At 53.7% G+C, this 25,591-nt stretch overlaps 1 protein-coding gene across 1 annotated transcript in view; it reads left to right on the top strand.

Annotated features, from left to right (window-relative positions):
• Positions 1-389: 389 nt before the first annotated feature.
• Positions 390-25,591, top strand: part of QSOX1 (quiescin sulfhydryl oxidase 1) — a 38,483-nt gene continuing 13,281 nt past the window's right edge. Inside the window, exons 1-7 of the mRNA XM_019733137.3 lie at positions 390-737; positions 9,542-9,642; positions 17,602-17,647; positions 18,155-18,257; positions 20,146-20,236; positions 22,500-22,645; positions 24,191-24,325. Coding sequence (XP_019588696.3) covers positions 476-737; positions 9,542-9,642; positions 17,602-17,647; positions 18,155-18,257; positions 20,146-20,236; positions 22,500-22,645; positions 24,191-24,325 — 884 coding nt within the window. The 5' untranslated portion in view covers positions 390-475. The remainder of the gene's footprint in view (positions 738-9,541; positions 9,643-17,601; positions 17,648-18,154; positions 18,258-20,145; positions 20,237-22,499; positions 22,646-24,190; positions 24,326-25,591) is intronic.

Here is a 25,591-nt window from a genome sequence, read left to right on the forward strand (position 1 = left end):
TTGGTCCAATGTATTCCAACGGCCTTCCTTTCCTTTGGCTACGGGGCCCGTGAGAAGCCAAATGACCTCCCCAAGTCTCAAGCAGAGACCAGAACGGGGGTCCCGGGCTCTACCCCCAGACGCCCCTCTCCTTTCATTTGGGGAGTGCGGGCTCCAGGGCTTGGGCTGCGCTCCCCGCCTCCTGAGGTTAGAGGTGGGGAACACATCTAGCACGGCTCTGAGGCCTCAGCAGACAGCTAACGGGGTACTACGGCCAGGTCTCCCGCCCACTGGCCAGCCGGCGGGGCGGGACAACGGGTGGTGCCGGGCCGCGGTGGGCGGGGCATCGGAGGAAACTGGCTGTCTGGAGTGGGCGGGCCCTGAGTGGGCGTGGCCGCGTGGCCCCTCCTCTCGGGCGGAGGCAGGAGGTGCCGCGGCGCCGCCGCACACCAACTCATCCGAAACTTGAGCGCAGTGGTGGGCGCAGCCGCGTAGGATGGGGTGGTGCGGCCGCTGCTCTGGGCCGCTGCCGTCGCTGCTGATGCTGCTGATGCTGCTGGCGCTGCCCGGCGTTGGCGCGGCCCCGCGCTCGGGGCTCTACTCGTCCTCCGACCCGCTGACGCTGCTACAGGAGGACACCGTGCGTGGCGCCGTGCTGGGCTCCCGCAGCGCCTGGGCCGTGGAGTTCTTCGCCTCCTGGTGCGGCCACTGCATCGCCTTCGCCCCGACGTGGAAGGCGCTGGCCAACGACGTCAAAGGTGAGAAGCCGGGGTGGGGGGGGGGGAGAGGGGGCAGGAGGGCAGGCCCGTTCCCCTCGCCCCACCCGGACCGCCCTCCTCACCCACCTGCCCGACCGAGAGGCCCTCCCACGCGGCCTGCTTCCCCCTGCCCATCCCCTTCGCCCTCCTCTTCCTCTCTGCCCCTCCCACTTCCCCCAGGTTCACATCCCTCAACTCCATGTTTGCCCCCGCCCCTCCCTGTCTTTTCCCCCTTGGCCCCTGTCCCGAGCCTCTCTCCCCTTCCCGCGGCCTGGTTCCCCAGACTGCTCTGCTTTCCCTTTGGACCTCTGCCGACGTACTGCCCCCATCCCTGCGACGGGGTCTCCTTTGTTCTTCCTCGTCTGACACCTTAGGGCTTCCTCCAGCCCAGCCTTGTGACAGTCCCCTCCCTGTCGCTCAGGGACCCGTGTGGGCTTCTTGCCAGGTTGACCAGCTGCTGTGGGATCAGTGCTGGGGAGGACAGGAACTGACACTCACTCTGTCGCCCCCAACCCCCGCGGCTGGTCGACCCAGCTGGTACATAGACTTCCTTTCTCAGCTATACCTTTGAGCCTGAGTTTTTCTGTCTCAGTTCCAGGCCTCTCCCGACCTGCTGCCTCAGGCTCCTTAGCTTCTGGGCCACATCCTGCTCTTCCCCTTGTCCGTACACCCTCTTAGACCGAGAATTCTGTTTTAACCCTTGAACCCGGAGGCCTGACTGAAGGCAGCCTCTTGGTGTGTGTCTGACCCTTGCTCCACGTTCCCATCCACTGGCCTGACCACTGTAACCATATTGCCTTGATTCTAAGAGATCCATCTTCTGTGTGAGACACCGTTTATTTACTAACAGCCTGAAGGGTAGAGGGATAAGACGACCACTAAATGTAGTGATTGCAAGGTGTCCTTTATTACAGAAACGTGAACATTTTTGAAAACCTTAAGTCTTAGAGCTGAGGAATATGGTAATAATAGTAATTAATATTTACTGAGTGCTTACTGTATGTCACCTTCCTGACTAAGTACTTGACATACATTATCTCAGAGTTTCCACAATTTAAAGGACCCTGTGGTGTCCCACCTCTGCCTAGCCCAGGTGGTGGGCATATTGGGGGCCAGGAGTGGCGTGGTGGTAGTGATTTGCTGCCTCTGAATGGAGGTACTTCCTGATTGTGGTGCCAGGTCCCCAGCAGAACTCCTGATCTGAACTGGTGTCTGAATGAGGACTGCTGGCATCTTAGGAAATAGGCCTCTTTCTGGAGGGAGGAGAACTGGAACCATTATTCTCCCCCCGTGTTGTTGATATTTCTAGAACTCAACTGTGTGTGGTAGATTAGCACATTAGATGTCGGTTTTCAAACTCAGGCTCCCTCTTCCCTTGAGTAGCTTGCACAGTGGTTACCCAAGTGGCTGGATGGAAAGATGTATACATCTGTTAGCCATATGGTGCTGGAAAGTTATTTTTAAACAAAACTGCTAAACCATTTTACCTCCAATTTACATGTAGACACTTGTCTGCGTGCCTTTCTGGTCCCATCAGCTGAATGTGCCATTTCTCAGCAGCTATTCACACTATTTCAGTGCTGTCAGCATCTCTGGTCATGGCAGGAGGGAGGAAGAATGATGAACATGGAATTGGAACGTCTAAGGGGACATCAGGTGTTCAGGGGACATTGTGGGCCTAAACATCATAAAAATCCTGTGATCATTTTCCACTTTGAGGCTATAAGAGTTCTTGAACGGCCCCAGATCAACTCAACCTAGGAGATTCTTATGTCTTATGAGAGGGCTGGAGGGAAGGCTTAGCTTCCAGCTGACTCATGTGTTTGGCCTCTTGCAACCCAGAGTTTCCACTGAATGGAATAGCCAGATACTGACCCAGCCTACTCCTGCATGAAGGTTGCCATTTCCAAAAGGAGTCTTTTCCTTTTCTTCCCCAGTGCATGGAGTGACAGTCTTCCCCCTCCCTGCCCCCCCCAAAAAGCAAAACAACTTCAGAAAGGAAAATGGAAGCATCAAAGTCTGTGGAGATGAACCGTAGTCAATGGGAGGTGAGAGATTTAGGTGAAAATTGGAGATCTCCCATGAGTGGTGGGTAAGTCAGGCCCCTGAGCAAGATCATGTCCTCGGAGGGCACTGGCTGAATCTGGTGTGGGCCTGCAATGGTGAAGGGTGCCCCACTCCAATCCGAGGGGGTGTCTCCTGGCGAGGCCCTGCTGAGAAGCCAGGCTGCTCTCCCATCATCTCTGTTCTGAGCTTCCTTGAGAAAGTTTGGTTGTGGACCAGCAAAGGGCCTTTCTCACACCACCCTGGGCCACAAGAGCGTGGCCCTGCCCCCTGCCGACTGTATGAGTATCTTGGGTAGGAGCAGCAAAACTGTGGAAGGTCATGGGGGGGTGAGAAGAACTTGCAACCCTGCCCGGCTGACCTCACGCATTTCATCTGACTGGCTAGGGCTCGTTTCTTCAGTGACTTGTGAGATAGGTTCTTTGGGGCACTGGTTGCCGTGGGGCAGAGCAGTTGTTTTTAAGGACCTGGCTCATCTCTTTCTACTGTGTTTCCCCAAAAATAAGACCTAGCTAGACAAGCAGCTCTAATGCGTCTTTTGGAGCAAAAATTAATATAAGACCCGGTCTTATTTTACTGTAATATAAGACTGGGTATAATATAACATAACATAACATCTCCAGGTCTTACATCAATTTTTGCCCCAAAAGACACATTAGAGCTGATTGTCCAGCTACGTGTTATGTTTGGGGAAACACGGTATTCCAGAGCAACTCTTACTGTTTCACCATATGTTTGGGAAATCGATTGGGTTCATTTTAGACCTTCATTACTCTTCGCTAATCAGTCAGTAAATATTTGTTGAGTGACCTCTGTGTGCAGTTCAAGGAAATGAGCTACACACAGCAAGAAAATTGGCAACAGGAAGACTCTGTGTTTGAAAAGGGTCAATGGGCAGGCTGTCATTTCTTGTTGTAGTAATTCTGGGAAGGGGAAAGTCACAGGGATATCTGGTCACCAGAGGCCTTCATTCAAGCAGTGACCATGTTTCCCCGAAAATAAAAACTGGTCTTATATTAAGGTTTGCTCCAAAAGACACATTAGGGCTTATGTTCAGGGGACATCATCCTGAAAAATCATGCTAGGGCTTCTTTTCCGGTTAGGTCTTATTTTTGGGGAAACACAGTATTTATTATACACTTGCCTTATGCCAGGCACTTTGCCAAGGGCCTTCACAGGCCACTACATATATGACCTTTATGGAAAATATCTGAGCAATAGATATTATCTTCAAGTAACTTGCCCAAGACAATACAGATTCTAAAGGAGGTTCTCAAACCCAGCTCTTTTTGACTCTCCAGAGCCCAGGCAGGGGGAGAGGTGGGTGGAGGAGGAAGGGTACTCCAGGTGGGGACATGGAGGTGAGATTTGTAAGGCACATGTCGGGGTGACAGCGACCAGTGTTAGTGTGCCTCTCTTTCTCTTCCAGGGTGAACACCACCCTTCCTACTTGTACCCTTATGATGCCTAGTGCAGAGCCTGGCACGGGGTATGAGTGGGTATGCCCACTCACGCAGGCCAATAGCATGAGCCTCACAGGACTCATGAGAGAATGCGAGTCACCGAGCCTTCTGCTGGTGCTGTGGTTCCTTTTGACTCAGACCTGGGGTCGAGTCAAGGTGTGAGGGGTAGGGAAGGTATTTTGTCCATCCCATGACCTCACTGCCCATAAGGCTGCAACGTGGAGGGAGGGACGAGGTGGTGACCTCATGGTACTGGCTAACTCCCTGTAGCAGGACAGCTCCTGGAGACTTTGGTGGAGCTGTGGTTCTGACCACTCCACCTGACTGGCTCTTGGTGAGTGGGGTGGGTCTGGCCTCTGCCTTGATCATGGCCCAGCTTTGCTTAACACCCAGAGGCCTCATGGCCATTTTTCTTGCCAACTGTGCCATCCGACACCTGCACGGTTGTCAGAGCTGGAAAGGACATGAGAGGTCATCCACCCTGGCCTTCGTTTGACCCATGAGGAAACAGGTCCAGAGAGGAGACATGGGGAGCTCACGATGCTTTGGCCAGTTATAGCAAGTCTGTGACTTGTTACATAGCAAGTCCAGTGCCCCTCCTGAACTTGTGAGTGGGGGCCAAGACACTGTGACTCTAGAAATAGCCCATCACCCCCTTACCACAGGGTGTCCCCTCAGCCACCACGCCAAAGTCCACAGCTGTCCTCGTAAACACTACGCTGTTATCTCCCCACCCTACCCCTGTCCATTTGCTCATTTACTCTGTTGTTAGTGGAGAAATGACTCCAAGGGCAGTAATTGCACCAGGAAATATTTTTGTCCCCAAGAGCAGGCCTGAAGGGATACTGCTGATCCTTTCGGTGTCAGGCCCGCAAAATGTAGTATCTGAGTCAGCTGACACTTTAAAAAGCCTCCCTCACCCAGTGGGTTCCGACAGCAGTGTGCTTTGCCTCACCCAGGAAGCACCCAGGTAAGGGTCCTCTCTAGTCCTGTGCTGTTACTCGAGTGGTGCATAGTCAGGCCCACAGTGATGCCTGCAAACCAGATCATTATGTCACGATGGCTCATGAAGGTATTGACATTGATATTCCTGAGAAACATTCCTCAGTCAGGACTCTCCCAGCACCTGACTGGCTCCAGCCTCCCCCTCCACATGCCCCCCAAACCCCCGGGGCTGAGACAGGTAGGAAGAGGCCCTGGCTCCATTTCTTGGAGGTACAGGGAATCAGGCAGAAAGAGAAGGCGTCCGAGACCGCCCAGGAGTAAGGGGCTGGGGACTCCCCGGCATCACCTTTCCTCTTGTCCTAACACCCCGCCCGCCCCGAGCCTCCTGGTTGCAAAGCCAACAGAGCAGCTCTCTGTTCTATCCCGGGCCCCCTGGAGACTAGCAGTGAGGCTCAAATTCTGGGTTCAGATCCCAGGCTCACCGCTGATTGGTTGTGAGCTTCGGGCACAGTATTCTAATCTCTGTTTTACAGTCGAGGAAAGCAGATCTCGGGATAAGCACCTTACTTTCCTCATAGGGTAGCTGTGAGCATTAAATTAGATCTGTAAGGCACCTGATAAACTCTCCGGCCGTAGGAATTCATCTTCTCTGAGAGCTGAGTCTGTGAGTTACTGAGAGTGGTACGGAACCAGAAGACAAAGCTGTTTCTACCATTCTGTCTCTCGTGGGGAGGGTTGTGATTGGAGCAAACAGAGAATGTAGAAAGGTGGCTTCCTGTCCCTGGTGACATAAACTTGGGAGCCCGTGGACAACCTGGAGGCCTCTCGGTCCCTGTCCTCATTTGTAAAGCACAGAAATGACACCCATGGTGGTGAAGAGAGATCACCTAGACTGCCCCCGCGTGCTCATTGAACGCTAGCTTTCTCTTCTGTCCCCTCCCTGTCCCTTCAGAGTCTTGGTGCCCCAGTGAGCAGCAGGCACTGACCGTCCCCGAGGGCCGGTGGCCTGCACTCTCGGAGAGGAGAGAAGCAGTTGAGGCCTGCGGTCCTTGGTCACCCTGCCAGGGCCCCTCACTGGTGGAAGGATGCGAAATTGCCTCTCTTCTCCCCTGATAACTAACTGACTTCCTGAGACAGCCGGGCCTCTCCTGTGGGTCTCCCTGAACAAGGTGACCAGAGCCGTAGATGCAGACTGCAAGGAACCAAGCCTAGAGGGTGTCAGATGGCTGTCGGGGTGACCTGTGCTTCCCTCCCTCTCCTGGGCCTGGCTCAGGTGCGGGAGTTGCCACAGAAAGGAGGCCTGGGTGCCATTGCCTATCAGCCAGGGCAAACCCTGTACCTGGGCGGCTCTGATCTCCTGCATTTGCAGGTGACTGATGTTAACCTCACTCCCTACCTGGCCCTGAGAAGACATTGAGGCTGAGAGCAGCTGTTCCAGAACTGGAGCTGCTGAGAGCCAGTCCCTGGCCTGGGTCGGTTGTATAATTCAGTCATCAGTCACTGAGCACCTACTATGTGCTAGATAATGGGGAAGCTAGGCAGCGAGGATGCCAAAATGAAAAGACATTTAGGGATGGATAGGCTTGTCGTTGTTGGTAGAGACACAAGCAGGGCCCTGAGCCTTGCGCTTCCAAGGCAGCTCTTCCTGGATGGAAAAATCATGTTCAAACTGAGTTGTGCCTGACAAATGGGAGTTTATAGGGAAGGGGAGGGTGCCTATAAGAGTGGACTGGAGACCTGAGAGAGGGCAAGCCTCAGCCTTCCTGCAGCAGAATTTGGGGAAGTGGGAACAGGAGGCTGGGTGGGTAGGCAGGGGCCAGACCGAGAATGGCCTTACGGCTGTAGGTTTTCTTCTAAAGGCAATGGGAGCCACCAGAGAACACTGAGTAGAGGGTGATACAATCACATCCACAGGTAGAAAGGATCACTTTCTGCAGAGGAGCTGCCCTAAGAAACCCTGCGTTAGCTCATTAGAGGAGAGGGGAGGAGACGTGGGAGGCGAGACTTGGGAGAGTGGGTGGACAGGATTTGGAGGCTGGTTGGGATTAGTGGATCTGTGTGGACAGACTGCCCGACTCTGCCCCCACCAAGTGGTACCAACCCTGGGCGTGCTGGTGACGGTTGAGTAGTGTCTGGAACAGCAGGAGGGAAGCTGTCCTGAGCCTGGCACAGAGGAGAACCTGACCACAGCCACAGTTTGAGCAAGTGAGATTTAAAGCCAAAGGATGCATGCCAGCTCACAGATTCTTGGATAAGCTCACACTGCCGCCCTTGTGTGCCAGGGGAGCCGAGAGAGCTCCCCAAAAGGGGTTTGGCAAGATGGGGAAATGGCATGGTAGGGTGCCGCCCACCTGTCTGTGCTAAACACTTCCTTCCGCTTCCTGTCCCTCTTCCCCCTCCCCCACCCCACTCACGCCCTCCTGCTAGGATTCAGGGGCTTCAGTGCCAAGTGTGGACTGCAAGTAAGAAAGGAAGAGAGGGGAGGAAGGCCCAGGAGGGAGTGGTGCTGTTAGGCCTGCCTCACAGTCCCAGGCCCCCTCCCTCGTGTCACCCCAAGAAGGAGCAGCTTAGTTGCTCTAGGCTTTTCCTGTGAGGGATGGACAGTAGTTGCCTGGGAGGTGTCTATCTCTTTCTGCATCTGTCTTGTGGAAGGAAGGGTAACACTCCTTCCTGGGCATAAAATGATCTTGGCAGCGCTGATGCCTCCTGAAATAGTGGTGTTTTCAGACATCATAAGGAACAGGTTCAGGGCGAGGTCAGAGGCCTTGGCAAAGCCGTGCTTCTCAGGGATGTTACTCAGTTGTTAGTATTCTGCCCTTAGCGGGTGGGCTGCCTGTGAAAATCCCCTCCACCCCCACGTGGGAGGTGGGAGGTGTAGGGCCCTGTGTGGAGCTCGCATGCCACCAGGCAGGCATCCTCCTTCACTCCTCTGCCCAGAAAAGCCAGTGGCTCCGGGGTGCTGCCGAGTCAGCCCAGACCCCTGCAGGCAAGCGCTCACATGGGGCCCCCACCTGCCTCCCGGCACAGCCTCCTCCCTGGTCGGCAGAGCCCCGCACAGCCAGCTGCTTCTCCCCCCGAGTGCCTCACACAGTTTCCATCAACTCGACGGACTCTCCAGGTTCCACTCAATTTCCACCTGTCCTGCCAGGCCCATGCCGAGTCCCCAGGGCTGGTCTGTCCTGTGTCCAAACTTCTTGAGTGCTCTGTGTCACATGGTGTGGTACCAGTCCATCGTCACCTCCCCATTCCTGTGGTTTCACGTGTGTGTATCTTGCCTTCCAGCGAGAGCAGCCTCATAGTAACGAGGACCTTTGGTGGGTGTTCACGGGCCACCTTGACTTTGAATCAGAGCTCAGGAGGCCTGTCTGGTAGATGAGTTTGTTTTCTGTTTCCCGTATCCTGGGCTGTGGCTCAGCACGGTGCCGTTCGTTATTCTCTCTGCCAATAAGTGACCGCAGAGGGAGGACTTGAGCCTGAGGCCTGATGCTGGGAGCTGCCAATCTCCTTCCAGACTCTGGCCCCAGGGCTCTTTCCCTGTGGCTCCTAGATTCCAGATGCCTCCCCTCCTCCCTGGATTTCCTGCCTCCATCTCTGGCTGGTCTCTGGCTGGGGAGCCAGTCCCCCTCACCCTATGCTGACTCCAGCACCCAGCTGCAGAAACCATCACTGAGGGTACCCCGAGGAATTGCAAACCTCCAGACACATGTTCTCCACCCTTCTGGAGCTGATCCTTTTCTTTTTTAATTTTTATTGGAGAATATTGGGGAACAGTGTGTTTCTCCAGGGCCCATCAGCTCCAAGTCGTTGTCCTTCAATCTAGTTGTGGAGGGCGCAGCTCAGCTACAAGTCCAGTCACCATTTTCAGTCTTAGCTGCAGGGGGTGCAGCCCACCATCCCATGTGGGAATTGAACCGGCAACCCTGTTGTTCAGCGCTCACACTAACAAACCGCGCCATCCGGCTGCCCTGGAGCTGATCCTCTTGAGAGGGCACAGGAACAGAGGCAGTGTCAGGGCTTTTCCTGGAGGCCCAGGCTCGTCTCCCATCTCTCTTCAGCCCCGCCAGCCCCTCTCCCTGACAGAATAAGGGGGGACACAGATGCCATTACAGGAAAGCATTGCTTGTGCTGTTTAATTGTGTCCGAAGCATGAGCTAAATGCAGAATGACCACACTGTCTCAGAGGTCCTTTTCTGAGGAAGGGGGCACCTTTCTCATGAGAGCTTTGGGGCAGGTGTGGTGTAGGGGTTGGTGGGGGTGGGATGTTGCACGGGGGAAGTGAGCAGGCAGAGGTGCCAGCCCCTCTTCCTTACCCCGGGTGTTTTGTCCTTTCAGACTGGAGGCCAGCGCTGACTCTCGCCGCCCTGGACTGTGCTGAGGAGACCAACAGCGCTGTCTGCAGAGACTTCAACATCCAGGGCTTCCCGACTGTGAGGGTGTGTGACAGGAGGGGGCGGGGCCTGGGGCGGGGCCAGCTGCTGCCTGCTTCCCTGGTCTGCCCAGGTCTGCCCAGCTCTGCGGGCTTCTCTGATGCTCCTGGGCTATATCCGTTTAAGTCCCAGCCTTGGAACGCTGCCACTATGCTCGATGAGACACCTGTTGTAGAGGCAGAAAGGGGTGTGACTTGGGAGGCAGAGAAGAAAGAGGTCCCCTCGGTCTGGCAAATGCTCCCCTCTATAAGGGGAGGGGGCTGCGTGTGGGTGTATTGGACGGGTAGATTTCAGCTGAAGAAATCATCACCTGGGCTGCTGAGAGCTCCTGGGGGCCTCTTCCCAATTTCTCTCCCTCCTGACTGCCTACCTTAGCGATCTGATCTAAACCTCATAAAACCTATAAAACCAGGGTTTAGGCTCTGACCTGTCCATGGCAGATTCAGACTCAGGGGCCCAATGGTCCCCCAGAATAGAACCCCAGAGACACTGGCAAGCTTCACCCTCTTCAGGCAAGTGCCTTGAACCCAGGAAGTTTGGAAGCGACCTGTCAGGATAGCCTCACCCCACGGTCAAAATGCCAAAATGCCTTAGGTGGCAGGGATCTCCATCACATCACGTCACATCACGGGAGGTGGCACACCCAGCTCATGAGGGCACCGTCACCCCAACTCTGGCTAAAGGTCACAGAGGCCTTGCCTGCCAAACTGCCCACCGTGGGGCATGAAAACTTAATTATCTTCCGAACAACTGCCGAGGCTCCAAATAGGAGGCCCCGGAAAGCCCGAAGCAGAAGGCTGTGCAGGTCTACTTAGCACCCTCCCCAGGGCTCGGCCAAACCCAAACCCAAACCCAAACCCGTCTCTAACTCCAGTGCTCAGTACTTAGCCTCCTCCCACCAGAATGGCTTCTAGAAAAGCAGTTTGCTCTGTAGCCACTAAGATGATCAGGAAATGCCCTGAAAACGGAAAAGCCACACATTGTCCTCGGAGAAAAGTGTCTCTGAGCTCAGCTGCTTCAAGTTCCAGGCAGGACCTTGAGCTGGGAAGACCGGGCCCCTGCCTCCAGCAACGTTCAGCTCTAACTCCATGTGACCTCTCTGTTCCTCGTGCCCAGTGAAGTCCTGCTGGGCTCAGGGTTTCTACAGCCCAGTAGAGCTCCCTTTTACTCTCCTGTTACGACTTCGGGTCAGGGCCCAGCCCCAAGGTCAGCTGAGGCCATGGTGAGCCAGTGGCTCCTGCCATGTCATGTAGAGATGGCAGCAGAGACATTGCTTATAAATCATCTCTTCCAAGTTAAAAGACCTCCCTGGCAGGGCCATTGCCCTATCCTTGGCCTCAAGGTATGTAACTGATAATATTTAAAACGACTCTGCAGGGGAGGACGGGGCACTCTGTTCCTTCTGCTGAGCCGGGTGAGCAACCCTGAGTGGAAAGCTGTGGGAAAAACGAGTGTGGTAGCAGGAGTCCTAGTTCATAGGCTGTTGTTTTTCTCTGAGTGGGGACTCAGCACAGGGGTCCAGCCACTGGCCAGGCCCCGGGAAAGGGGTTGGCGTTGGTGCCATGGCCAGGTCAGGACAGCCTGTGGGGATTCTGTGGGGCCTGCCACCGGGGCCTTTCTGTTTCTGCCTGGGAGAGGCTGGAGCTCAGGTGAGAAGGAGGTGGCCCAGACAGTCGGGACATCCCGAGGCTCCTCAGGGCCGACCCGTCACGCAGCACACGCAGTCTGAATGCCTCAGGTGCTGAATCATCTCCGTCACTGCCCAGCTGGCTGTGGGAGAGGAGCTGGGAGGGCCCGAAGCTGGTCTTGACCTTCCCTTGCCTCCACCTGGGCAGCACCTGGTTGGGCCAGGCCAGCAGTCATCTGTCCATTTCTTAAGAGCCCCAGAGACCTGTGTTGTGACCTCCCTGCCTCTCCCTAGGAGCCCGCAGGTCAGTTGCGGCAGGGAGAGTACTAGGTGCCCTGTCCTGAGGACTCTCGTGCACAGCCCAGCGGTCCAAGCGACGGGCGGGTCTCTGCTCTTAGGCCCAGTGCACCCGCCGTGCGGAGTGTACACGCACAGTGAGATCCAGAAGTCGGTTTGTATCTGTAACCACTAACACAGAAGTTTCATAAAACAGTATTCATACTAAGTGCTATCCACACTGATATTTTCTGTTCTGTTTATTTAGAAAAAAAGTGCTGTGATTCACTAAATTGATTTTACTGCTAATTGCTTCTAGTATTTGGAAAACACAACTCAGATTCCAGATCTGCAGAGATTCTGGCCCGTTGAGAGCCTAGTGTGCCTGTGGGCAGCGTGGCTATATGCCCTTGAAAGCAGACCCTAGAGTTTGGCCTGGCTGCCAGCCAGCCAGAGATTGCCCTGTCTGCTGCCACCTGGGGACTGGAGCCTGTCCTCGTTCCTACCCACAGGGGATGTAACAGCTCTAAGATGAGGACACGTGTTGAGTAGGGGATGAGAGAGTGTTGCTGGTGTGATGAGACAGGCTCACACAAGAGTCTGGCTACCCCCAGTGAAATATGTCATTGTCCCTTTCCTCTGCCTCCTGCCCTTTGTCACTGTAAGCAAACAGGGAGCCTCCACCAGCTCAGCCTGTTTAGCAAACACCCTGCCCTGCAGGGCGGGCCGGCTGTGTCAAGTCCCCATCAGACTGGAACTGGAGCCCAACTGAAAGAAAACAAAAGTGCAGGGGAGGGACTGGTTTGCAGCAGGTTCTGGGTGGTGCTTGGGGACCTAGAGGCTGGAACTTCTGGGGGAAGGGCTTTGCCATGGCCCACCGGGGTGCCCCTCAACAGGTAATGGACCAGAACCTTTGGTGGCCCAAGTTTCCAGGGAACAGCAGCATTGGGCTAGGAGGGGGCAGAAATCTCCTCTTTGCAGGATTCTGAGGCGATAAAATTGATGTGGGTTCAAATCCTGGCTCCCCTGCTTACTGTATGTGACTCGGGAAGTCACTTAACAGTGCCCCAGCCACAGGCCTCCGTTTCCCTGTCTATAAAAATGGGATGATAATATCTACATGATGGATTGTTACCAAGTTTGAAATGAGGTCTTACGTGTGAAAGTGCCAGGATGCTGTGTGGTGTTACTTGGCGTTCACTAAATGTTACTTGTCTTCCTTCCCATTGCCCCACGGGGCTCGTGTCGCCCGCCAGCAGCTACGGAGAGAATGTTTGCTGGGTACACAGCCCTGTACTCACCATCGTGGGAGAGGCCAGAGAGGTCAGACATGGCCAGAAACATGAGAGGCCAGACACAGAGGTCCCGTCTACGGGACACTCAGACCTCAGCAGCTAGTCGACAGGCAGTGAGAGATCTGTACCAGTGAACGCTGGGAGGTTTGCTGGGCTCAGTGAGCTTTTCCCTCATGCGTCAGAGAAGACTTTGTGTGGGAGGGGACTTCTGCTTGGTGTTGAAGGATGGATGGGGTTTGGCTAGGAGAGGAAAGGAGCGTGGGCAGGGAGGAGGTGAGAGCAAAGGCCGTGTGTGGGGAGAGCTGTGTGGTGTTGTGCTGAGAGGACTGGTCTGGCTGGAGCAGAGGCTCAAGTGCAGGGTTGAGACAGGGCTGGGAAGGAGGGAGCCCAGTAATGGCGGGTCCTTGAATTCAAGGCAGGGAGTGTGGACCCCCTGTGGGGGTACAGAGACTGGTCTCTTGCTAGAGGGTGAGATGTCAAGGAGGGGGGCAGGACTCAGAAAGATGTCTCCTGCACCTCTCTGAAATAAGATGGGCCCCCCTCTCAGCAGTCGCCTGCTGTCATCCGGCCACCTTCTCCGCTGACAGTGCACAGTGTAGGAATGGTTACATTTGGGGATCCTCATGGGCTCACCATTAGATATTTGGAGACCAGGTCATTTTCCTGAAAGCTTGGCTTCAGTGCTATTGATGGCCAGCCCTGGAAAGTGCTTTCCATTCACCCTTACCTGCCCCCCAAAAGGTGGTTACTCCTGGTTAGGGTGGTAAAGACCTGCCTGATGTCCTCTGGTCTCCTGCTTTTGGGGGCTTCAAAATTGGGGGAGGCAGAAGCTCCTGTGCAAAGTGACGAAAGGAAAGGGACCAGGTGCTTACTGCTCCCGGAGAAAAGAAAGCTCACTGCAGTTACTGCAGTAACGAGAAGTCTTAATCGCCCGTTTCCAGGGCGTTGTGTTGGTTTCCCTTGAGAAGGGCACACGCCTCCTACAGCTGACTTAATACAGATGCCTTTTAACAAGAGGACAAAAATGTGCCGTGACTAGATTTTACTGTGATTTTTACATGAGCTTCCAAGATGATCAAAGGGCCGAGATTCTCAGGCTAACTGCACAGATGTCTTTTGAGTACTTCCGTGTCCTAGACACTGGGCCAGGCACGGTGGGGCTGGCAGAGATGGAAAAGCTCGAGTCCTGCCCCCCAAGTCACGGAGGTGGGTGGAAAGTGACGCTGAAATGTAGGGAATGGGCGGCAGTGGGAGGTGAGTTTGGGGTCAGATCCCGGAAGGCCTCGGATGCCGTGAGCGTGGACATGATTCGCTGGTAGTGGGGAGTCATGGAGGAGACCCGAGGGGCGACCTCAGACCGGAACAGTGCCTCAGGTCACCAAGCAAAGTGGCAGTGAGGACAGTGGTTGGAGAATGAAAAGATTGAGCATGTTAACATTTCTGAGGGCACAAAGGGACAGCAGGTAAGGACTGTGCACTAGGCCAGGAAATGGGTGCTTGGCCCTGGTCTAGACAAGGCTCCAGAGGACAAGTCTAGAGGACAGCTGAAGAAGGGTCACCAAGGTCAAATTCACAGTTTGTCAACTGACTGGATGATGGGGCTGAGGGTGAGAACCGTGCTGGTCTGGGTGACAGGGAGAAGGAGGATCACGGGTGCAATAAGGACCAAGGTGGAGAAACAGGTTGGGGGAGGGGTGACTCAGTCTTGGGGTGACACCTACAGTGTGGAGGGTACCAGGAAGAAAGAGTCTGGGACAGAAGGATCAGATTGCAAATTATTTAGGCAGAGGAGGTGGCATGAGCCAGGGAGACGACAATAGGTCTGTTTGTTCCTTCCCTCATTCACTCTTCCCTTCAAAAGCGCAGCCTGAGCCCCTTTTTTGACACCGCCTTCCAGGGCTGTGTAAACAGAAGTGTCATGATCTGCTGTGTGGTTGTAGGAGAGAGAGGCTGCAGGCCGGAGACGGCGAGGGCTGCGGACAGAGGAGACGAGTCAAGGGCCAAGGGAAGCCTGTGAAGGTGGCCAGGAAGGCCTGGTCAGTGTCAGGCAAACCAGGGGAGGGTGGTGACATGAAGGCAGAGAGAGAGTGTCAGGGAAATGTGGCACAAAAAATGACAGTCCCTGGCCGGAGGGGAAGCAGGCAGTGATAATACCCAGACACTGCTCGGAAGCAAGAGGGGCAGGGAAGGTCATTGGATTGGCCGAAGAGCAGGTCAGCTGAGTGGTGGGAGCATGAGCCACAACAGGCGGCTCATGGGAGTGAAGAGACAGGGGCGTCGGGGCAGTGAAGGAGATTCTGTTTGGAGAAATGTGGCCCTGCAGGGGACCGGGAAATGCAGTAACTGGGGAAGGAAGTGGGGGCCTCTCTCTATTCTAGTCCCGTCGCCTTTCGCTTCTCGTCCTTTTCTTTTTTTTCAATTTTGATTAGGAGGGTTTGAATCTATTGGCGGGCATAGGGAAGAAGCTGGCAGAAAGGGGGAAACAGGAAAAAAGAGATTAATTGATAGGAAAAGGTTCCTCAAGACCATGAGGTGTGGGAGCCAGAGCCTAGGTGCTGACTTATTCTAGAAGGTAGATGGGAAGCTTCTGAGGACAGAAGGGAAGGCTGTGTGACAGCCCAGAGGTTGTCGGAAGGAGGTGGGCCCAGCACCCTGTGGCCAGGCACCTCATGGTGGGGGGTCGAGGGGTGGGGTGGGGGCTCTGCATGCCCCTGGGTCACTCTTGCTAACTGAGGCTCCTGTCTGACTCCACGCTGCGTGGCTGGGGCTTCAGATGGCTCAGCTGTGGTCCGGGGATGCCACCTTATTTTTTTTTATATGGGTAATATTGGTGTATAATAGCATATAAGTTTCAGGTACACAGCGTTACAATTGGGGCTGCCTTTTGATGGAGGTAATGCCAGCCTCTTTTAATAAGTGTCTATCTGGGTAACTTGATGGTTGACGAAGAAAAAAATTCCTGTGTTACTTTTCAGTAACTGAAAATGACAGCCATAGCTATGGGAAAGCCACACAGGGTAAGGCTTGGTGACGTCAGGAGGGTTTAAGTCTGTAGAAACACGTTGAGGTCACTTCTGACTGTCCATAAACGGGCGCCTTCGCTGAGGCCAGTCGCCGCCATGACGATCATCCTCTGGGCCATTATTTGTGAGCAAACCAAACCCCAAGTAGCTGCCATTTTAAATCTTGTGTCTGAGAAACAGTGTCAGTGCATAAATGCCTTAACCTGCTGTAGCTGCCTGATCTCATGTCACGATCCAGGACACGTGATCGTTTTCACAAGTATGAGGCTAACATATGATTTCATTAATTCCAGATATGTCCAATCACTGCAAACAAAGGTGTATCAGTGGATGGTTTTCACCCAGAATAAATGTTTATATTAATGCTCTAAAAAGAGAGAGAATAAAGCAGTGAGCAGAATTAGGGTCCAGGTGAGGACCAAGGCAGCAGAAGATTGCAGGTGGGGAGAGACAGGTGGCTTCTTTGCATCTTTGTTCCTCCGGTGGGAGATGGGGGCAGGTGGCCCCTGGGTTTGAGTTTGGTGCCCACAGATGCCTGGAACAAACAAGTGCCAGGTAATCGGTGTTTCCTAGCATTTAAAATGTAGGAACAAGGGGATGAACATTTAGTGATCCCTCCTGTATGTACTGTATGGACCAGCACCACGCTAAGCACTTTAGATGTGTTGTCATGGACTCCTCGTAGCAGTTGTTCCAGGGAGATGGTGTCATCCTCGTTTTAAAGAGATGGTTCGGAGAAATTAATGATTGCCCGAGGTCACACAGCCCGAGTGTAGCAGCGTCAGGCCATGAACCCAGGTCTGGCAGACCCCAGGGCCCTCACTCAACCACCAGCTTGGGATAAGGCCAGATGGCCATGGTGTTGGAGGCAGGGGCCAAAGGTAGGCAGATACAAGTGGTCCCAAGGTTAGAGAGCTCAGGAAGAGGCCTCTTCCCAGCCTGCAGCCTCTTCCCCAGGCAGTGAAGTGGCTGTCTGTCAGGACAGCTGCACTCTGTACCCTCCTGAGCTCTGGTAGCTGCCTGTCTACTTAGACAGAAGCCCAGATTCCAAGGAGTTGTCTGTCCTCTGTTCTCTCACCCCAGCAGTGACAGACTGGGCCTGGAGTGTCACGTAACTGGGAAAAGAACAAAGCTATGAGTTAAATGAGCCTGTCTGTAACAAGACTTGCTTCTTCAGAGGCTCAGGCCCACCCTTTAATAGGACCAACCTGGTGACCCCTCCCTTCATGGGGTGTCTGTTGGGCCAGGCTGGGTGTTCTGAGTGGACAGAGACAACACCCTCCAAGCCCCTTTTCCAAGATGAGGAACAAGGACAGATTGCCCCAGGGAGCAGCTAGCATTTCCCAGGAGGCATATGAAGTGACTTCACTTTATATTTTCAGATGTATCTACAAGGAAAAACAGCAGTGGTCTTCCAGTTTCATTCATACACTGTATGGTTTCCAGTTGTGCTGGGTTCTGGTGCTTTGTAGCAACAGCCCACCTGTAGTAAAGTGGATTAGCTGCCACAGCTGTGGGGTGAGGGATTATATGCCAGGACAGTGGGGGAAGGAAGCAGCATCCAGCAACAAGAACCAAAACCTCCCTGTTCTTATTTTACACATGAAGAAACTAAGGTTCACAAAACTTAAGTGGTTTGCCCAGAGTCAGCCCATTAAGGAAGCAGCTGGGTGTCAGATGCAGGTGCTGTGTTCTCAGCGCCCCCTCCCCCGTCACTGACTCTTGCCTGTGTGTTTACTTCCAGTTCTTCAAGGCCTTTTCCAAGAACGGCTCAGGGACAACACTGCCAGGTGGGTTTCTTGGCTCCCATGGTCCTCGCCCTGCCTCTTTTACCTGGGTTTCTACTGGGGTGAAAGCCCTGCCCGTTCCCCACTGAAAGCCGAGTATGTTTTCCTAACTGTACTTCCCAGCCAGACTGGAAGACGCCTTAAGGAAACGAGGCTGACAGGCCCTTTCCTTGTGGCCCATCCAGGGTCTTGGGAGCGGGGAGTGTCGCCATGTTACCAGAATAGCCCATCATGTCACAGTAGGCCTGGCATCCAGAGAGCCATGCCAGACAGCTCCTGGGAGCCTCACAGGCCCAGGTCTGGGGGACTCTACTGCCCTCCCGCCAAGCATTGGGTCCCCTTGCATAGAGTAGGGCATTATACGCCCCCCCCTCCCCCAGTGCAGTGGACCATGCCCTGTTTCTCTCAGAACCAGTGGCCCTGGGCCCTTTATTTCTTGTGTGTGACACTGACAGGAGCACTGGGTTCCTTCTGCTCTCCTCACCTCCCTCCCTGTGTCTTCATTTGCAGTGGCTGGTGCTGATGTGCAGACGCTGCGGGAGAGGCTCATTGATGCACTGGAGTCTCATAGTGACACGTGGCCCCCTGCCTGTCCTCCACTGGAGCCTGCCAGGTATTGGGGGCTGGGGCAGGCTTGTGCCGCGTGGGCCGCAATCACAGACCTGGAGGCAAGCGGGCGGTGGGGGCAGCAGGAAAGGGGACCCAGGTTGGTTCTTCCTGTTGCCTTTGGGGCAGACATCTCAGTGGGTCAGAGGCCCTCCTGTTACTGGAGGGCCTACCCAGGTGCCCTGTCTTCCTGGGGCTGACCTGCCCCGCCGTGTGGGAAGGAAAAGGGACCGGAGTTCTTCAGGTCATGCCTGCTGCTGCTTCCCAGGAACGTTTGGAGATACAGCAGAATTTCACTGGAAATGCTCACTGGGAAGAGTGGGCATGGAGCGGAAAAGGAGATCAAGTACCATTTAGAAACAAAGGGGGCAGGGGACTGAGAAGAGGAAAGCCCTGTCTCTGTAGAATGAGGGTGGTCATTTTCCTGAGCCATGGCTGTGGCTGGGGGACGGGGCTGTGACGCTGCTCCCCAAGCCGCAGAGCGTCAGACACAGTGGCTGGTGTCCTATATTCGCCTCCAGGATTACCTCTTTTCCAGGAAAATGAGGTGCTGAAAATGCACCATGAGAGATGTAAGCAAACAAGACAGAGACACAGTCATTGAGAAATGGAAGAAGTAAGGAGCAGGGTACAGGTTGGCATGGGTGTTTCCTGCGTCTGGTTGTGGAACCCCCAAACCACACCGAGACTACAGGCTGGGTCCAGGGTCTCTGTGAGGCCCTCTGGAGGATGGAGAATTAGGAAAAATGATAAAAGAGTCATTGTGAGTTGGATTCATCAGTGCAGTTTTCATCCACATGTCCCCCTCTGTGGGAGAATTAGGGCATGACACCATGAAACATGGGGCCAGTACTGGAGCCCAGTCGAGGACAGCACAAACGGATATGCTAGGGAGATGGGGGCCAGAGTGCACACCTCTTTTCATCCACTGACGGGTACGCTCTGGCCCCCACCTCTCTGGCATCTCCATCGTGCTGTCATTGGGCTGCACCCTAGTACGGGCCCCATGTTGCATCTTCCGTTTCGAGGTGACCACTACCACGTCACTGGACCCCATAGAGGGAATTAGGTCCTCAGGTTGGGGATAAAAGGAAGAAGCAGTCACTTAATGCCATCTCCCCTGCTGGCCTCTTAAGCATTTGTGATGTTTTGGGTTTAATTAGATAGAATAAGGAAGCAGATCATTTTTGGATCATGCAGTTATTTTCTGTTGAAATTTTGAGTTATGAAAACAATTGGTAGCCTAATTCTCTGGTTTGGGGGGATAATAAAATGTGCCACCTTCTTAATTTCTACCTATGCTCTGGGCCTCAAGTTTCCTCATCTTGAAATAAGGAGGTTGAATGAGAGGGCTTCTAAGGTCTCTTGTACCCAGGACTTTGATTTTTTAATTCCTTGTATATGCCTGCTCCAGGAGAGGAAACAGGAAACCTCCCACTTGGTAATGACTTGCCACAGATCGAGGCTTGTATATCTGGTGGGTACTGATCGCCAGTCTCTTAGGGGACCAATGAAATCCATATTCACTAAGCCTGGGCCTTACCCAGAACACAGACACAAATGGCCTCAGAGTGTCCCTTCCCAGTCTTCCTCCCCAGACCACGTCCTACTCATTCCTGACTCTTAAAAGAAACAGGATGAAAAAGCAAATCAACTAGGTGGGTGAGATGAACCAGGATTGGCTAAGGGGGACTATTCTTTGAGACTTAGGGTTTGGTTTACTCCCACTGGAGGACAGGAGGGGGGTGACTTCCATGAAGCCTTGTATGGAAACAGAAGAGGTTTGTGTGGATGTGCTCGTAGCACGGTGTCAGCCACATCTGGTGTCACCAGCAGTTTTGCTTCATTCCCATCAACTGTGGATGGAGAGTGACTGCCAGCATTGTCTCTTGCAGGCTGGAGGAGATTAATGGGTTCTTTGCAAGAAACGATGAAGAGTACCTGGCCCTGATCTTTGAAAAGGAAGGCTCCTACCTGGGTAGAGAGGTGAGCCTCCCTCGGGTCCCTGCATCTCCTGGGTAGCCCTTGAGAGACAGCCTAGCCAGTTCAGGAGCAGGCCTGTTCCGGCAAATTCTCGGGTCTCTGCCATGTGCCCTTTGGAGCCCAGCACTGGCCTGACCCCTGCTGGGAGAATCGGGAAGTGTAGGAGCTAGACCTTTCTGTTTAAAACCTTTGTGTATATTTTTTTATTGACATGTAATTGGCATACAGTACTGTCTTAGTTTCAGGTAGACGTTTGTATACATTGCTCACCACAGTATGTCTGGTTGCCACCTGTCAGTGTACAGAGTTATGTGATACACTGTTCCTGACTGTGTTGTGCATTCTGTCCTGTATCTGTTTTTATCTCCCTCATCGAAACCAAATATGATAACACCTGCTGTTTATTGAGCATTGGATTAGATTGCTAGCACGCATAGTGGCTAATCTTCGCAATGAACGAAGATGACCAGGTAACATGTCCAAGATCCCACAGCCAGTGACTTCATAGAGCAGGGGTTTGAACCAGGTCTGTCTGCCTCCAGAGCCCATGGTGTTTCCACTCTGGCCCCCCTCCAGCCCCCCTAGAATTGGAATAAAAAGAAATGGGAGGGAGATAACATCAGAGATCATCCATTCCCTCATGAGGAAATGGGTTCCCTTGCCAGGTGAGGCAGATAACAGAACCAGGCAGGTTTGAATTTCCGCTCTATCACTTACATGATATGTCCTGATCAAGTTACTCAACTTTTTGAGCTTCATTTCCCTGTCTGTAAAATAGTGATAATTACCTTCCTTCAGCGTATTGTTGAGAAAGTCAAAGGAGGCGATTTTGGTCAAGGCCCTGAATTAGTAACTGGCACAGAGTGGGTGCTTTATAAAGATCCATTGCCGTGGCCTGGTGCAGAGAGCTGACTGTTCCACCACTGGCTCACGGACTTCTCCAGACCATGTGCGGGCTTTTCCCAGACACAGGTGGGATGGGCCAGTGCATGGGAGTAGTTCCAAGGCAGTGCAAGGGGACAGATGAGACGTGAGAGAGGGGATGAAATTAAACACCACTGCTAGCTCTGAATGGTTTTCCTCCTGAAACTCCTCAAGCACAGTGGAGAGCTCTGCCCTGTCTCCAGGTTCTCAGCCCTGAGAAGGGAAGCTCAGGGAGCTGGGGAGGAGGCAGAGCTTTGCTGCAGCTCCCTGACCCCTCCGGTGTCCCAGCCCAGGCCTCGGGCCTCGGGGTCATGCCCCTCACATAGAAGTGAGGGGTAAATGTTCATTGGAATCAGAGCTCCCCTCCCTGCCCTTACCCTAACCCCGAGTCACCTGAGTAAAGGACAGGGGCCCCTGTAGACTGTGTCCATATAGAGGTGCTCAGGGATGGTTAGTGAGAGGCGGTGGGGGGGGGGGGCACTGTGGCCTAGAGCCCAGGCTCTGCAGCCGGACTGAACTGGATTGATACAGCCCAATTCAGGCACTTGCTAGCTGTGTGACCTGGACACATGGTTTCACTTCTAAGCCTCTGTTTCTTCATCTACAATAAGAGTTTTTATTTTTTAAGTGAATGCATACGTGTACCTTCAATAGGTCATAGTTATGAGCTCTTTTTAAAAATTAACCCATTTAATCCTCTGAGGTTGGTATTATCACTACAATTTTGCAAGTAAGGAAAATGGGTCAGGGAGAGGTTTAAGCCGGTGGGGCCAGGATTCAAACCCAGGCAGTCCTAGTAAACTGGGCCCCCTCACCTGGTTTCCTAATGATAGTTCCTGTTTCATAGTGTTATTCTGAAGATTAAATGAAGCAATCTTTTTGTAGCACATATTAATTATGCATAATAAATGTTAGCTAATATCCTTTCTCCCTTTTCCATTTCATTCTAAAAATAAAATCGTCATGTCTGACTCAGTATGTTATCTCTGATTTGGACTAGAAATAAAAAGTCTTATAGATGAATATAAGAACGAAAGTGAATCCACATTTTATTATGTCTTTTACAAATTGCTTCCATCGGAAAGAAAATCGTATTGAGTTGGGGCTCTCCTAGCAGATTCATGTTGTGGGGTGCACAGTTCCATGGCCCCCCCTTCGGGGCAGTGTTAGCCTCTTGTTCCCTGTGGGGTAAGATATGGTTGGTGGCATGAGACTCTCACTCATCGCAATAGTGTGTTCTTTGAACGGTTTCGAGTGGATGGAGCACAGCTGCCACCCAGGTGTCTTCCCAGGGCTCCCGCTGCCCAGTGGCTTGGTCCCCAGATGTCTGCTGTCTCTGCAGGTGACTCTGGACCTGTCCCAGCGCCAAGGCCTTGCGGTACGCAGGGTCCTGAACACGGAGGGCGACGTGGTGAGCAAGTTCGGTGTCACCGACTTCCCATCTTGCTACCTGCTGTTTCGGAATGGCTCTGTCTCCCGGGTTCCCGTGTGAGTGCTGTGTCTCTCTGCTCCGTCTCTTCCCTCCCTAGGCTCCCATCCTTTCTTCTGCCTAGAGAGGCTGCCAGCCTTTCACAGGGGCTGACAAGTTCTTTCTCCCACAGTTCCTCTAAGGGAGGCATCCATGGGCAGGTGAGGAGCACCCTCTGCAGGAGAAGCAGATGTGTGCCTGTGGGGTGTGGGACAGGAGCCAGGAGACGGGGCCCAGAACGCTGCCCCCAGCCCCAAGCCCAGCGCAGGAGTCCTGCCTCCTGGTGCACCAGCGTTGGCGGGTCTGCACTGTTCGCACCGCAGCCCTGGCCCTGTTCCCGGTCTGCCTGTGTTCACAGACTAGTTGGCAGGCTGCGGGCCTGGCACACACTTATGTGCCTGACCCTCCCTCCCTTTGGTTTTCTAATTGCAGAAAAGTTCATTAGAAGCCAGACAATAGCCATTTCCAAAATGCCAAGAGAAAACAATCAGGCCAGCCGCAGCCCCTCTGTCAGGTCCCTGCTGCTGAATGGCCCGTTAAATGGGGCCAGATGGTGCCTCGGTGCCCTCCCCGGGCATGTGATTGATGTCAGCCTGGCCCTGCAAGCAGGACAGGGAGACGAAGGCTTGCCGCCATGCCCAGGGCCATCCGTGCCATCCTGCAGTGAGGCTGAGCAGGGCAGCCACCTGCCCTGACCAGCCCCATCTCCAGGCAGCGCTGAGCCTTATCAGAGGGTTCTGCTGGGGAGGTAGCATGATGGCCGGAGGGGGGGCAGGAGGGACTCACTCTCTGCGCAGGCCCAGAAAGGACAGTCCTGGTGGGGAGAGGTGGCATTGTTTTCCTCACTTGGAGTTGGTGGAGGGGAAAATTGTTTGTGACGATGCTGCTTCTGAGCCATCTGCTCATCGATAAACATCAGGCCAGGACAGCCGAGTGGAAAGCACTGCTTCCCAGAGTCAGTCCCCCTGGGGGGGCCATCACACTGCTGCTCGTCCTCACCTCCCTCCCTCCCCAGGGCCCTGACCAGGAGACGCCTCCCGCCCTTGAGGACTCCTCTCTGTCAGAAGAGAGGAAGAAACCAAAAGGATTGTAAAAGGATTTGAGAATTTTAGGGGTTTTTTTGTTGTTGTTGTTGCTGTTTTTAAAAAATCACTTATCAAACCCCCTTGATTTCCTTGGGGACTAATGTCCCCTCTGGTACCTCAGCGCAAGCTTATGAGCAGGCAGCCTCCTTGAAATCAGCTGCCACTGTGTGCTTTGGTCTCTGGGGAAGGTGGTCAGACCCAGCCATCCTGTCCACGGGCAGAGCTAGCAGTGTCGCCAGAGGTGCTGTCCCATAGCCCCTCCAGGGCAGGTTAGCTGCTTTTCCAGATGGGATTGTCATATCAGACTGGTGCCAGAGAGCCTTTCCACAGCTTGAGCAGTGACTAGAAAGGTTAACGTGAGGCACGAGGACCCCGATTTTGACCTCGTGAGGATAAGACAGAACCAAGTTCAAATATTTAGTTCTGCGGCTGTTTTCTCCGTACTCACTGCCTCTCCTCCGTGGCTCACTTCCCTCGCAGGCTTGTGGAATCCAGGTCCTTCTACACCGCTTACCTGCAGAGGTTCGCCGGGGCCACCCGGGAGGCTGCCCAGACCACGGTCGCGCCAACCACTCCTAACACGATAGCTCCCACTGTGTGGAAGGTTGCAGATCGGTAAGCCCGTGCCATTTCTCCTCGTCCCTTCCCCACCCCAGCTTTTCCTCTGTTCACAGAATCCGACCTTCATACCACTCTGTTCCCTGTCATGGGCTTAGCATGTGCCATCCTGAGCCCAGACCCCCTGAGGGCTGGCCTTGGCTTTTGGGGGCCCTTCCAGCTGTTGGCCATGCACAGGAGAGTCCTAAACGTGTGGCAGTAGCCGCAGCCGACTGGTGGCCTCCCCAGTGTCTGCTGACTGTCGGCGACGCCGCACAACATTTACTTGTATCCTTCATGATGGAATGAATACCTTCCAGTGCCCACGTTCCTTAAGCTTAACTCTATTCATAAACAAGTAGCATCAACTTGGGGAAGATAATCTGTGGCCTCCAAACCAGCTTCCCACCCAAACAATGATTTCTTCAGCAAGTAGTTGTGCGTGCCTACTACGTGCGAGGCACCAGGAATGCAGATTGTACAGGGCAGAGGAGTCCCTACCCACACACAGATTACAGTCCATTCACAGCGTGCCTTCTAGGAGGGCACCCGACCTCACTTGGCTGTGTCTGAGGGGCTCACTATGTTTTGAAGTAGCCTGTACCTTTGTGCACTTTTGTGAGCATGAGAAAGCTACTCTTCTCTGCGGCTCCGAGGCTCTGCCTTCATGGTAGAATTCCTGCTTTTGGGAGGCCAGGAGATAAGGTCGTAGCCCTCCTGTGCTGGCACCCAGCGGTGTACCAAGTGGAACTGGCTGACCTGAGAGCTCAGAGCTGCATCGGGAAGGCAGCCTCTAGAGGGGGCTGCACAGAGAATTGGGGGAAAGGTCATTTGATTTCCAGAAGGAATTTGCATCCCAGACTTGAAGGGTGGAAGGTGGTAATGGAGAGATTTTTAGTCAATCAGGGGAGAAGGAAAGAGACTAAGAGTTGGAAATGGTCATTATGATCATTCAAATTATGATTATTCAGATCATTCAAATTATTATAATAGCTGACACTTACTGACCGTATGTGCCAAACTCTGTGCTGGGTACCGTTCATATATTATCTCTTAGTCATGAGGGCACCCCTTCAGGCAGAACACAAGAATGGAGAGGTAAATGAGGCCCAGGGCTACCAGAGTGAAGCAGAGGGAGGCTGTTGCCGGGTGGTCACAGTGCCCATCCCTTTAGCTGACCTCTTTGACTCCCCCCAATCTTAAAAGGTAGGTGGGACAGGAGTTGTCAGTTTACAGGGATGTCACTGAGGCCCAAAGAGATAGATTGAGTTGGCCCAGCTCCCA

Source organism: Rhinolophus sinicus, chromosome 11 (assembly GCF_057876585.1).
Source record: "Rhinolophus sinicus isolate RSI-liver-muscle chromosome 11, RSI-T2T, whole genome shotgun sequence".
NCBI classification, from domain to species: Eukaryota; Metazoa; Chordata; class Mammalia; order Chiroptera; family Rhinolophidae; genus Rhinolophus; species Rhinolophus sinicus.